The sequence below is a fragment of the Chiloscyllium plagiosum genome, unplaced genomic scaffold (genome assembly GCF_037043375.1).
Source record: "Chiloscyllium plagiosum isolate Xiang-an unplaced genomic scaffold, Cpla_swu_hap1 HiC_scaffold_28, whole genome shotgun sequence".
Lineage (NCBI taxonomy): Eukaryota > Metazoa > Chordata > Chondrichthyes > Orectolobiformes > Hemiscylliidae > Chiloscyllium > Chiloscyllium plagiosum.
The window spans coordinates 29,477,542-29,491,875 of NW_028270166.1; the positions used below are offsets into that span (position 1 = coordinate 29,477,542).

Genomic DNA, 14,334 nt, shown 5'->3' on the forward strand with positions numbered 1-14,334 from the left:
ATTGTGGGAGAAAACTGGAGCACCCGGAGGAAACTCACACAGACATGGGGAGAATGTCCAAACTCCACACAGACAGTCACCCGAGGCTGGAATCGAACCTGGGTCCCTGGTGCTGTGAGGTAGCAGTACTAACCACTGAGCCACTGTGCTGCACAAGGTATTGAGAAAAAACCCATCCCCTTTCTGGGGAAGGAGCTCAGTCGCTCCCTTCACTAATTTGGCATACTTTTCCATATTTGGGGCCTTTTGATGCCATTGGATTTCCTGAGATATTTCCCCTAATGATTTGGGCAGCTATTAAGTGACACACCCTTGTGCCTGCCTGGTGCCCATAATGCCAGCACCACATACTTTGTAGTCCCACTTTCATAAAGAGGTGTACCTACTCCTCAACACGAACGTTAATAGCATTGATGAAGAATGAAGTTCACAGATCAGAGCTGTGATCCTCTAACATTGCTTTATTCACAGATGGACAGACACCGACTCTGGATGTGGAGACCGCTCATCGCAGTGTCATTCTGTCAGATGATAAGAGGGTCGCAACTGGAACCCAGTACAGACAACCCTACCCCGCCAACCGGAAGAGGTTTGACACCTGGGGCCAGGTGCTGTGCTCCGAGGGAGTCAACAGTGGCCGCTCCTACTGGGAGGTGGAGATTGCTGGAGTCCGTGGCAAATGGGCAATTGGTGTATGTTATGGAAGCATAAAGCGAAAGGGCCGGGATAAAGAGTGTGTGCTGGGGGAGAGCAGTAAGTCGTGGATTGTATGCTCCGAGAGTAACAGTAATCTGTGGAGTTACTTATCAAGGTCCACCTCTGTTTCAGCCCAGCATAATGGTAATATCACAGACCTAGCTGTCAAAATATCCTCTAAAGTGGGAGTGTTTGTGGATTTTGATGCTGGAATAATCTCCTTTTACAGTGTATCAGGCAACAAACTAAGCTTGATATGTACTTTCCAGCAGCAGTCATTCTCAGAGACTCTCTACCCAGCTCTGAAAGTTGGTGACTGGAGCACCTCTCTGACTCTGTGCTCTCTCACCTGATTCCTTTCTCAACTTTTATTAAGCTTTTATTCTTTTAATAGTTCCCTTATAAAAAAGGAAGACCATCAGTTGGAATGAACCAAAGTTGTTCCCGTTAACATTATAACCCCCAAATACCTCGGATCTTGAGGGGCCAATCAGTAGCATGATGGGCTGACCTTGCTGAATTCTGCTGGACTAGTTCACTGACTACTTAAGATAGGTTCCCACCGTCTAGAAAGCCACACAATCAGTAATGCTCCAGGAAAAGTTAGAGAAGAAATTAGGAAAATATACCAAAAATGGTCCACTGTATTCAAGAACCAAAATCCAGCTAAATATCTCAACTTTGGCAGAAAGAAGTGCACAAGTGGGGGTGGAATTTATTTTGGGTGGCAGAGAAGAATAAGCATTAATTAAATCCTCTCATTCCACGACCACAGTTTTCTATTCCATTCACCTCTCCCATTTCATGCAGAGGAGGCACAGTGGAGATTGCCCAGAGAACTTGAGTGTTGCTTTGGACTCTCATTACCACAAATTTTAGTTACAAATGAAGTACCGTTTTCTGTAACCTGAAGAGGTATTTGAAATATCACCAGCAATGTCAAGTTTCTGTTGAAGTACCCTTTCCTATCACTATCCTTATCCATCACTCACCCAGTCTGTTTCTATTACGCGTGGATTGTGGATTCTTTTTGATGCTGATTGTAGTAAAGAAGGTTTTTCTGCACTATTATTTATCCAGCTTAACTTTCATTACTTTCTCATTCTGAGGGCTGGGTTAGATACGATGCGTCAAATGGCTTCCTCTATGCGTTTTTCTCTCCAAATCCAGAAATGTTGTTACATACAACAATGTGTTTTTCTCATTATCAAATTACCTGTGATTTTTTTTTTTAAACCTATTAACCACCAACAAAAATCACCCCTGTTTTCCAGTTGATTAATTTACATGCAAAGCCCATTAAGGGAAATGCAGGGTCTGGGAAATACAGGGTACCCTATGTCTGTGGAGAAAGTGAGGTCTGCAGATGCTGGAGATCAGAGCTGAAAATGTGTTGCTGGAAGCCTTCCATATCTGCCACAGATTCACCTGCACCTCCACACACATCATCTATTGCATCCTCTGCACCCGATGTGGCCTCCTCTATATTGGGGAGACAGGCTGCCTACTTGCGGAGCGTTTCAGAGAACACCTCTGGGACACCTGGACCAACCAACCCAACCACCCTGTGGCTCAACATTTCAACTCCCCCTCCCACTCCACCAAGGATATGCAGGTCTTTGGACTCCTCCATCCCCAGACCACAACAACACGACGGTTGGAGGAAGAGCGCCTCATCTTCCGCCTAGGAACCCTCCAACCACAAGGGATGAACTCGGATTTCACCAGTTTCCTCATTTCTCCTCCCCCCACCTTGTCTCAGTCAAATCCATCGAACTCAGCACCGCCTTCCTAACCTGCAATCTTCTTCCTGACCTCTCCGCCCCCACCCCAGTCTGACCTATCACCCTCACCTTGACCTCTTTCCACCTATCGCATTTCCGACGCCCCTCCCCCAAGTCCCTCCTCCCTACCTTTTATCTTAGACTGCTGGACAAACTTTCCTCATTCCTGAAGAAGGGCTTATGCCCGAAACGTCGATTCTCCTGTTCCCTGGATGCTGCCTGACCTGCTGCGCTTTTCCAGCAACACATTTTCAGCTACCCTATGTCTGTGCTTTGTTAATTCCTCGTTACGTCCCACATGAAAATAGCAAATTGGATCCAAAATTAGCCATGAGAGGAAGCAGAGGGACAGCTGAAGTGTTTGTATCTGGAGGCTGGTAGCAGTGGAGTTTACAGAGACTCGCCATTAGCTCTGTTTCTCTCCACAGATGCTGCAAGACCTGCTGAGTTTATCAAATGTTTTCAGGTCTAATTCCAGATTTCAAGCTGATTTTATTTCAGAGTTATGCTTAAAGCCTTACTTTTTGAGATATATTTCAATGGGTTAGTTTTAAATGTAGACAGAATGATTAAGAGGTTTGAGGAGAAAAAAAATTGGCCGTGTGGTTCCTGTTAGGGGAGAGGTCTGTAAGATTGTTGAATTTTGGAGACCATTAGGATATGCTGGTGGATTTTATTCAGTGGACCTAACAGGAAAGCCCCAGTTTGATTGCCTGTGTGTGCTGAATTAGTAGATATCAACTGGATCACATTCACTAAGGACCCAAAGTTGGCTTCAGTTTCCAGAGTTGGAAAAGGATAAGGCAGTCGGACTGAGACCTGGTTCTGTGAATATCCTTAAACAGGATTAGCAAGTCAGTGTTGCTATATCCCATGTAGTAAAAACCCTCCTGATACTAATATCGGCACTTGAGAGAGGTATTGTGAAGTGATTTATGGAAACAATCTCTGCAAGCAGCCAGCACCTACAGCTGAGGAGGCAAACAGTGAAGCAAAATATTAAATTCGTCAACCAAAATAATGACTGGTCAGACACTGGGTTAATACTGATAGGAACCTTCTGGCTATACACGCAGAGTGAACGGGAACAAAACGATGTTATTTTAACTCACTTAGAGGAACATTGGTGACCTGATACTTAGATTTTCTTTATTGTGCAAAAAACACTTGATAGGCATTCTGTCGATTGAACAGCAGAGGGTGGTGTTGTCTTGTAAAAGGATGTTGCAGTATCTAATGTTGCTAATTTCCCCAGAGCTGTGGTTACACAGGCAGCTTGGAAGAGCCACCAAACTGAATGGATTTTCAACTCCTTTCTCTGCATCATCCCCTGAAATAAATTAGGTTCTACTATGCTAGGCACTAGCAGTATTCTCATTTTAAAGGAAACAATAACCTTTCTGAGTTTGTGAAGGCCCTGTGCTACTTGCCATATGTCATCAGAGAAAAATTCAAATGATGTTCTCCAGAGGTGTTAGAGAATCTAGAATACACTCTAAAAACGAGTGCATGCATTTGGCACTTCAAGCTCCAGTGATTTTGTTTGTAATTACAGTGTCTGAGTTTACTGTGGAAAAACAATGAAGGTATTACAGAGTGACGGGCTGCACCAGCTACTTTCAATTCTGTATAAGTCACAAAACTCTAGCACCGTAAATACTGATTCATACGACTGACATCCCTTACTTTTTTAACCATGTTTATGGCTTGGGTCGACATCTCAGGTTTAAGCTTCAAACTGAAAAATTGAACCTGTTGATTTGCTCTGATACCTCTGTCCTTAGTCGTGCAGTTAGAAGGATGTGCACTGCTGCTGTAGCATAAAACTTTCAATCTTGCCTTTCTGACTAAAGCCGTGATGTGCCAGTGTTGGACTGGGGTGAACAAAGTCAAAAGTCACACGACACCAGGTTATAGTCCAACAGGGGGTTTATTTGAAGGAGCAGCGCTCCATCTTCGAAGAAGCAGCAATGCGAGAGTTTGTGTTTTGAAGTAAACCTGTTGGTCTATAGCCTGGTCTAATGTGACTTTTGACCTTTTCTGACCAAAACCAGTCATAAACATCAAAATTAGTGCATTTCCAATGACCCCATAAAATTTTAGAACATTCTTTCTGTCTAATCTCATGTTCCGCAGATCATCAGAAAGACCAGGCTTTCCCCACGCTAAAAGCCAAAAATACTGGAGATCACAGCGGGTCAGGCAGCATCCATGGAGAGAAATCAGGCTAATGTCTTGAGTCTAGATGACTTTTCATCAGAGCTCTGTGATCTCCAACATTTTTTGTTTCCAGTAAGATTCCCGCATCTGCAGTCATTTTCCCCACACAGATGAAAATCCAGTGAAAGATTGACCAAATTTGTCCCAAAGTAATGCTTTAAATGTTGTTTGGACAGCCTGAATGAAATTTGGGTAGTTTGTTGTTCCCTATATTATAGGAGCAGGAATGAATGGGCTCTGTAAGATATTCATTCTGAAAGTTTTCGCTATGATCAGTGTGGATCCATGGTGTCTCATCTCCTGGTCTGCTTCCTGTCTGACTCCTGATAAACTAAACAAATGTATCCAGCTTTCCGCTAGGAGAACTCAGCCAGCTGAAATGAGAGCCTGCACTTAACCCCGCATCATCTGCACGATAAAGCCAGGAGCTATTGGAACAAGTCATTTCAGGAAAAAGGGACAACAAATCTTGTTTCTTTCCTACAGGTGAAAATATAGTAATTAATAACATAATGCCTGCAATGTTTTGCTTGTGTGGGGACCAGTTGTAAGTCACCCATATCTTCCTCACTCAGGAATTAACCTGCGTTCACTGTTCATCCCATGTGGGCTGCCCTGTAGACTGTATGTTGCTTGGGATAGCAGACTATTCCGACCTCAAAGCAGCAGAGAATGAACTGCTCCTGCTAATTCTAACAAGGTTGTGAACAAGTTGGATTTTAAGTATTTATGAGGTAACTGCACCTAGCAATCAAACAGTCCTCCAAACTTTTTTAACATTATTGAATTTCAAAACATTTAATTTTTGTGTACACTGCAAGTTATAGCGCATTCTATTTTTGTACGTTGCTTTCAGTTATTCATAAAATCCAGAGAGAGTTGTTGCCTAATATCTGAGACTTTCAAGAATGAATTACTCACAGCTTCAGTTCTGTGCAGTTTTTAGAAGGTTTTTATATTAAAAAATATTTTCATATATTTGCCTTTACAGTTATAAATATGGTGTTGAGAATATTTGTGCTAGGTCATTAGTCATATGATTGAAGATTAGCGAAGCCAGTTTTAGTCACAGGACAATCTTTGTGCTAAGTTTTCTGCAATGTTTATTCTTAGCTCTTTAGTCTGTAAATGGGCTGTTCACTGTGGAGAAACATGATGGGAGACCCAACCTCCCCAAAATACATTTTTAATTCTTTCATGGGATGTAAGCATTGCTATGAAGGCCAGCATTTGTTGCCTATCCCTAATCACACTTGAATTAAGAGTGTCAGTAGGATTAATGAGGCCTGTCGAGAGGCAACCACATTACTGGGGGTCTGAATTCACATATGGATCAAACCAGGTAAAGGTGTCTTCCCTAAAGGACATTAGTGAACCTGATGGGTTTTACTAACAATATTTACTGATACGGAATGTTAGCAGTTGATAATATATGACATTTTTCTTTTGACACAACTATTTTCTGGGATTGTGCTGTGCAATATTTGCATGCAGACCAGCTCTCTACATCAACCTCTGTTCATGTACAAAAGAGCAAGGAGCAGAAAGCAAATATTTGAAGATAAATTCCCTTCCTTAAAATCAGTGAGGAAGTAATGAAAAACACTTAATTCAATATATTGCAATCAGGCCATTATTGCTGTAAAAGAATTTTCATTTCAATTACCCCTACATGAGATATTTGGAAGATTAGGATACAGGAAACTAAGCAAATGAAGGACTGAAATATTTGACTTCTGCTATCCTGGTGATCACACTGTTTCTATGTACAGGTGAACATACATCTCTTTGGCAAATATTTAATGCATTCAGAGGCTCTATCCCCAGAATGACAGCACTAAGTCACCAGGGCCTGAGTAATTTCTTCAGAAAAGCCCTGTCACTGAATGCCAAGGGTTGGCTACAGCTAGTGAGCCATGATTGACCATTCATGCCAAGATACTACTATCCACACCTGCACATTCTGACATACATACATGGAATCCATCTTAAAGTGCTGTTTTCTGACAGTCTGGATCATTGGATTATGTCCCAATCACAGGTTTGTTTTCTTCTGCAGGTAAAACTGTAATTACTATACAGCCAGGAGTTAGCACATCCAGGGGCCATAATGCTGAGTTGTGACCTGAAATTTCTCTTTGGTTAGCTGAAGATGGTCTATGTTCATGGTGCCTTGAAATGACACATAGGGGCAACCATTACACAACCACCTCATGCAGCACCTTCCCATTTCAGCATCCAACAAGCAGTGTCAACTCTGAGCTGCTCAGTCGTGTGCCTAGAGACTTGTGCCGCCATGCTGAGATTAGATTACTTACAGTGTGGAAACAGGCCCTTCGGCCCAACAAGTCCACATCGACCCGCCGAAGCGCACCCACCCAGACCCATTCCCCTACATTTACCCCTGCACCTAACACTACAGGCAATTTAGTATGGCCAATTCACCTAACCTGAACATTTTTTGGACTGTGGGAGGAAACCGGAGCACCCGGAGGAAACCCACGCAGACACGGGGAGAATGTGCAAACTCCACACAGTCAGTCGCCTGCAGTGGGAATTGAACCCGGGTCCCTGGCGCTGTGAGGCAGCAGTGCTTGCCACCGTGCCGCCCACACGGGTTGCTCATTCATTTGGAATCTGGCACCACCTCATGTCTGCTGCTTTCAGGCTTAAATCAAAATGAATTTGGTGGACATGATAGCACCTTGGCTTTGATCGCTATGGATTCAAGCACTTCATAATTTTAGCTGACATGAATGTGGGACTGTTGCAGTTTTAGAGATACTACAGGAATTTACTTAGAGTATGAAGAAAAACATGAATCTGAATGCATTGGAGAGAGTACAGATGAAATTTACAAGAATGGTTCCAAGGATGAGAAGCTTCAGTTGTGAGAAGAGATTGAAGAAGTTGGGACTAAACTCCTTGGAAGGAAGAAGGTTAGGAGAAGATCTCATAGAGGTTTTCCAAATCATGAGCAGGCTAAATAGAGTAGATAAGGAGAAACTGTTCCCACTCATAAAGGGAACAAGAACACGAGGGCATAGATTTGAAATAACATGCAAAAGAAGCAATGGTTATATGAGGAAAAAACTTCATTCAGCAACTAATTGGGTTATAGAATGCACTGCCTATAAGTGGTGGAGGCAGGTTCAACTGAGGCATGCAAGAGGGCATTGGACAATTATTTGGATAAAATAATGAGCAAAGATCTGGGGATAAAGCTGGAGATTGACAGTAGATAATGATGCTCATGTGAAGAGCCTGTACAGGCACGATGGGCTGAATGGCCTCTTCTGCGCTGTAAGACTTGTGATTTTTCTGCTGTATGGGTCAGTGTCCCTCAGTGAACTAAGACCAAAGCAATTCATATGCTATTTATGATTCGCTGAATGCAAGTTACTACTGTTTACTTAAATGAAATAATTATACATTTAAAAAATGCTATTACAAATCACTCTCTAAATTATCTTGAAGGAATATTGGTATCCTGTTCTGAGGGAAATAATAATGGGCTGTGAAAATTAAGATTCTTTCCTTGACAGTGGTCTCACTACCAGATGAGGAAACAGTCCAGTACAAGATACATAGCATGTCAGTGATTTGATGATTAATAAGTCTGTTCAAAGAGAAATGACAAGACATGGTTGAACTGTTGAACATTTCTTATATCTTGGGGCTAAGTTCAGGCTGGTTAGCGAGCTCAACCACTTGTCTTATTGCCTTCATACCTGCCGTCTTCAGCAAGTCTCAACTGCAAAATGGAATCCAGACATAACCCCACGGGAAGGGAGGAGAAGGCAAAGGCAGTTAGTTACTCCTCACATATGCATCTCCCAGTGAACAGCCACACAGTATTAGCTGGAAATGAATCTCTACACTGTGCTTTTGGAAAGGTGTGAAACATAGGAAGCTCAAAAGGCAGATAAGTACCAAAATAGTTAACGGAGACTGTGTAAGTTGTGTGTTCTATGAATTTTCTTTTCTGTTAACAGTTTTTAAAACTGTTTTCATTTTGTATTAAACAATAGCACCTAAAAGCTTAATAACATTAATAAAACACCATTTATTTACACTGTGTCTAAGTTGTTTTCAAAGAATAATGTTATTGGAATGTTGCTGTTGGCATAGTACAAGGTAAAAACTGGTAGACACCTTTGTCACAAGTCTATTGCCTTGTGATTATCAAATGAGCTCCTTGTAGAAGTTAGCTCTTTACTGAGTTAATTTTTCTTGGCAAAATTTATGTGTCTCTATCAATATCATCACATCACAAACACTCCTTCCTGGCACAATGGTGTTCTCAGTACACTCTTGTTGAATGATACATTACAGTCCCAGAATGAATCAAGTTTATTTTAGGGAGGGTAACAGGGTGTAACATCAAACATTTGTGTGAAAGTCTTATAGATCTGCTGACACTAAAGTTGCATAGTAATCAGAAAACTAGGGTTAGGTTTGAGCCTCTTGATGCTCAGTGATACTATATTCTATGAGTTCTGTGTTTTTGTACAGATAGCCAGTGCATTCTCAATCAAATTGCATTTTAAAAAACCTTACTGAGCAGGAGATTCTGAGTAGGAAAATGGCGGAAAGCAGAACTGTGATTCTAAATTGTTTCACTGATTGGCACTTTCTATTTATAAATAGATAACATAAACAAAGCTTGACATATTACTAAGATAAAAACATTTTAAGAAATTAAATTAGTCTGATTTATTAGGACATATAAAGCCTAAAGCAGAAGTATTAAGTAGTCTGAGACTCTGTACAACTGCATATGTAATATCATCATCCACAAACTTGGAGCAAATGTGTGATAATTTCTTAGGGATTATTAAGAAATCTTACAGGTCAACTGATTTCAAAATCAGTTCAGATGTGGTTCAGGTATTGTCATCAGTTTACTTGCAAAGCATTAATGCAGATCTCTTCCCTGTGCTACAGATTTTGACAATTTTTGTTGAATTGCCATTAAATTTTATAAAATGTGCATATTTTCTTGAGCTCTGCCACATTACACTATACTTGCAGTACTGTTCATCTCAGTAGCACTGAAGAAGACTGTTAGGTAAAGTGCTTCTTTCACTGAAAACTTCTGATAGGCAAAGGGACTGGTTTAGGGCAGGAGTTGGTGAGCAAATTGTTTCTTTAATGAGTAAGGCTAGGAAGTGAGGAAGTGAATTGGGCTGGATATTCACACCAATGTTCTTTGATTCAAAGTTCCTTTAAAGTAATAATTGGGTTTTTTCTAATCTGTCAAATGTAATTTAAGACATTAGATAATTTTGCGAGACCTCCTTGAACTACTTTCAATCTAGACTGAAGGACCTGAAGTTCCTGAAATGTTTCTTCACCATCTTATGCAATCTATGCACAGGGTGTTTGTTCAAATGAAGGGACTTGTTCTGTGAAATGTGCTGAAGATGACCTTCTTATTTGGCAGATCATCTATGCTTCAAACAAGCATTGTGCTGTTTCGCCAAATTTACTAATTAGTTGGAACTAATAACAGTAGCTTGTATTTATAAAGCATCTTTTAATGCAATAAAAGTGCTAAGGAATAATAAAACAGAATTTGATAATGAGCCAGATAAAGAGGTGACCAAAAACTTTGTCAAAGCCAGAGGTTTGGCAGCCTCTTAAGGGAGGAGAGAAGATGGAGAAGGTTAGGAGTGGAACTGTAGAGCCCAGATAATAGCCAGTTGAGGATATGATAACCAATAGTGGAGCAATGGGAGCTGGGGTTGGTCAAGCATTCAGAACTGAATCCGTAACTATCAAGATTTTCTGAATGGGTATCATGCCAATATTGACACACTCCTAAGAGCCTCTGTGGGCATACAATCCTTGAGAAATTTGTATAAAATGTTCCATTATTGGCTATCCTTTGCAAATAATGACACAGGGCTGACTGTGAGTGTTGAATTCTGCTCAAGTTACCTGGTCAGCATCAAAGTATTGAACCAACTCCCTGCATGTGGATGGCAAATGCAGGGAGGTAAGCCTGAGCTTACTGTTTAGGGGGTGTAGGCTGCAACTGTTTTGATGAAGGGAAATCTAGCCTCGTGTGCACAATACATTGTGAGGCTTCAGTAGCTGCACATGGAAAGTTATGCAGCAATGGAACTCGTGTCTTGACGCAAGGGAAACAATATCAATGTAGCAATACCAAAATAAAACAGCAATCCGATGCCCATAATGTAGAAATCAGATGACCTTCTGAACTCCCTCAATCCTAGGCCTTTTGTGAACCTGCCTTGTAAGGTACATCAGAATCTCCCATTAGCACACACATTTACTAAAACCAGGTATCATGAACACCAGAATCATTCAAAAACCATCTGATTCATTCTGTATTATAGAGAAATAATATTTGCTTTAACCACAAAGCCTATTACAGGTTTGAATCCATCAAATATTGACAGACAAGATCACGATGATTCCTATTAATGCATTTTTACAATAAACAATGTACAAGAGCCCAAAGAACAGGAGTTTGAATGCTAGAATCACTTGATGGAACAACGTTAATAATGACTGTGTTTTTCTGCCAGCAACAGACAGGAAGGATGCTGCATTGATTAAAAGTACTGGCTTGTGAATATAGTTTCTAAATATGCCAGTATTTTCTTTTGGGTTGCTAAGAGACAAATGGAGGATAGGGGTCCAATACTCAAACCGTGGTGGCTTCAGTTGACAGGGAGATTCACAAGTCCAGCGACTGAACAGAGTTGACATCAGATACCTCTAGAAAAAGAGAGTGTTTTCCATTAAAGGAGCAGAAGATTAAACTGTTTGATCAGTCCAGAAAGAATTAGATCAAAGCTTAAATGTGTGGAATAAATAGGAATGAAACGTTAAAGCTCACCTTGCCCTCTATAAAGAGTCATGAAGTTATTAAGGTCAATTCTTGTAATATAAAAACATAAGAAAAAGGAATTGGAGTAGGCCATTCAACAAGATCTGCAAAACCAACTCCAACTTGCTGCATTATCCCCGTATCCCTTAATTCCCTTTGGAAGCAAAAGTTCTCAACCTTGAATTTGAATATTTGCAAGGATTAAGCATCTACAGTTTTCGAGGTGAGATAATGCCAAAAATACACACTCTTTAAGCAAAACAATTTCTTGCTACATGAAATTTAAGTGGCCAACCTTTTGATACTGTAAAGGAGAAAGTGAGGACTGCAGATGCTGGGGATCAGAGCTTAAAAATGTGTTGCTGGAAAAGTGTAGCAGGTCAGGCAGCATCAGAGGAGAAGGAGAATCGACGTTTCGGGCATAAGCCAAAGAAGGGCTTATGCCCGAAACATCGATTCTCCTTCTCCTTTGATGCTACCTGACCTGCTGCGCTTTTCCAGCAACACATTTTTAAGTTTTGATACTGTAAACCCTTGGTCTAATTTTCTTGGCAATTGTCTCAGCATATGTCCTGTCAAACCTAACCTATAGGGCTATAACCCTATCTTCAGAATGTTATAGCACGATATATGATTGTCTTTCTTTCCTCCATACTCCAGGCAATATAGTGAAATAAAGATCTGCCAATGCTGGAGATCTGGAATAGAAATAGAAATTGCTGGAGAAGCTCAGCAGGTCTGGCAGCATGTGTGGGAAGAAAGCAAAGTTAACATTTCAGGTCGGGTGGCTCTTCATCTGAATGATTCTGATGAAGAGTCACTGGACCTGAAACGTTAACTTTGCTTTCTTCCCACACATGTTGGCAGACCTGCTGAGCTTCTCCAGCTATTTTCATTTTTGTTCCAGGGAGGATGGACCTAACCTACTCAATCTTTCCTCATGTAGCCATCCCCTTCTCCCAGGAACCAGAATGCAAAATTTGTATTAAATTCCCTCTGAAGTAAACATACCCTTTATTAGATAAAGAAATTATAACTGCACACACCATTTCAGGTGCAGTTTCACCAATGCCCTCTATAATTATTATCCCTTTTACACCAACCCACTCATGAGAAAATCTGACATTTGTCCCTTAATTGCTTTCTGTATCTGCATCTCATCTTTTTCTGATTCACGCACAATGGGCATCCAGAAATGCAAACATTTCCCATTCTCTCACCTTTCAAACGATATGCTGCTTTTTAAAAAAAATCTACACAAGCGGATAACTTTACACTTTGCCACATTGTATTCCACCTTGCTTTGTTCATTCAAATTCTTCATGTTCCTCTGCAGTTTCTTCGCTTACTTGAGTGGTATCAACAGAAACTTGCACATCGGTATCTTTATTTAAGTATGTAATGTATGTTCTGGTTGATTGAAACCCAGACAGTTTCAGGGAACATGCAAGGTGGCAAGAACTGATCGGAACAATAAAAGACCCAATCATCTCTCTTCTACTTAATTACCATCTTACCATTTCACTCAGCTCCATCTAATCATCATTTCACCACATCTGCCACCCTCAACTACCTTCTTTCCTTTCTTATTTCTAAAATCTAGGGGAAAGTGAGGATTGCAGATGCTGGAGGTCAGAGTCAAGATTAGAGTAGTGCTGGAAAAGCACAGCAGGTCAGGCAGCATCCCAGGAGCAGGAAAATCGGCGTTTAAGGCAGGAGCCCTTCACCATTCCTGATGAAAGGCTCCTGCCTGAAACGTCGATTTTCCTGCTCCTCGGATGCTGCCTGACCTGCTGTGCTTTTCCAGCACCACTCTAATCTTGACTCTTATTCCTAAAATCTGCCTACCTTCACTCATATTTCTAACAACTCAATTTCTGATCCATCTTCTCCACCTCATTTACCCACCTCTCAGCCTTTCCCTCAAATCATTCTTACCTACAGGCTTTTTCCAGGATTAGATTATACAGTCTGGGGCATCAGGTGGAGCAGGTACAGGATGGATAATAATGCGTGCTGGTATGTGTGAAGTGCAACCATTATAACACCAAGATGTTTTACACCTCCAGTGACATCCACAAATACTGAGTACAGTACTAATTTGATGTAAGAGTGATAGTTGCATGTTAACAATAAATTAAAATATTTGTTGTAAACAACTGAGAAAGGATTAGAAGGATGGGAGATAGAGTGCCCCTTCTTATGTGATTGTGACAATATGCATACCCCAAGACTCCATGCACTGGGCTACAGCAATTACAATCTTTACCATAGTGTAACTACAGTTTCCTCAGCCTGCATTGGTAACATGGGTGAAAAATTTGCTCTGGAAGATTTAATTACAAATGTGGACAATGGGAAAGTTAGCATGCCGGCTTTTAATGTATCTTAGATGGATATATGTATTGCTGGAATTGACATGCACCTAGAATTACTAGCCAAGGTCACACAATATCTTATCTGCAGAAGACTATCAGCACAACCCACAGCAATCATTTCAGAAAGGAGGTGTCGAAGAATCTGCTTGTTTGGGACACACATTTTGTAATTTTAATTTGTCAATCATTCTCGGAACCCACAATTTGCACTCCTATACATTTTACAGTCTACGTTTTTTCCTAAGATCTTCTCTCGAATGTTATTCTCCTTCAGATGTCATTTCATTCACTTGGCCCATCACAATAAGAAGCCTAGCCCCCTCCCACCCAACCAATGATCACTCATCAAAAAGATAGGACTCTTGTGTGGAGTGGCGATTTTTACTCACAGCTA

General features: G+C 41.0%; 1 protein-coding gene across 1 annotated transcript in view; it reads left to right on the forward strand.

Annotated features, from left to right (window-relative positions):
* Positions 1 to 8,775, forward strand: part of LOC122565288 (E3 ubiquitin/ISG15 ligase TRIM25-like) — a 28,244-nt gene extending 19,469 nt beyond the window's left edge. The window contains exon 6 of the mRNA XM_043721085.2: positions 472 to 8,775. Coding sequence (XP_043577020.1) covers positions 472 to 1,049 — 578 coding nt within the window. The 3' untranslated portion in view covers positions 1,050 to 8,775. The remainder of the gene's footprint in view (positions 1 to 471) is intronic.
* Positions 8,776 to 14,334: the final 5,559 nt, after the last annotated feature.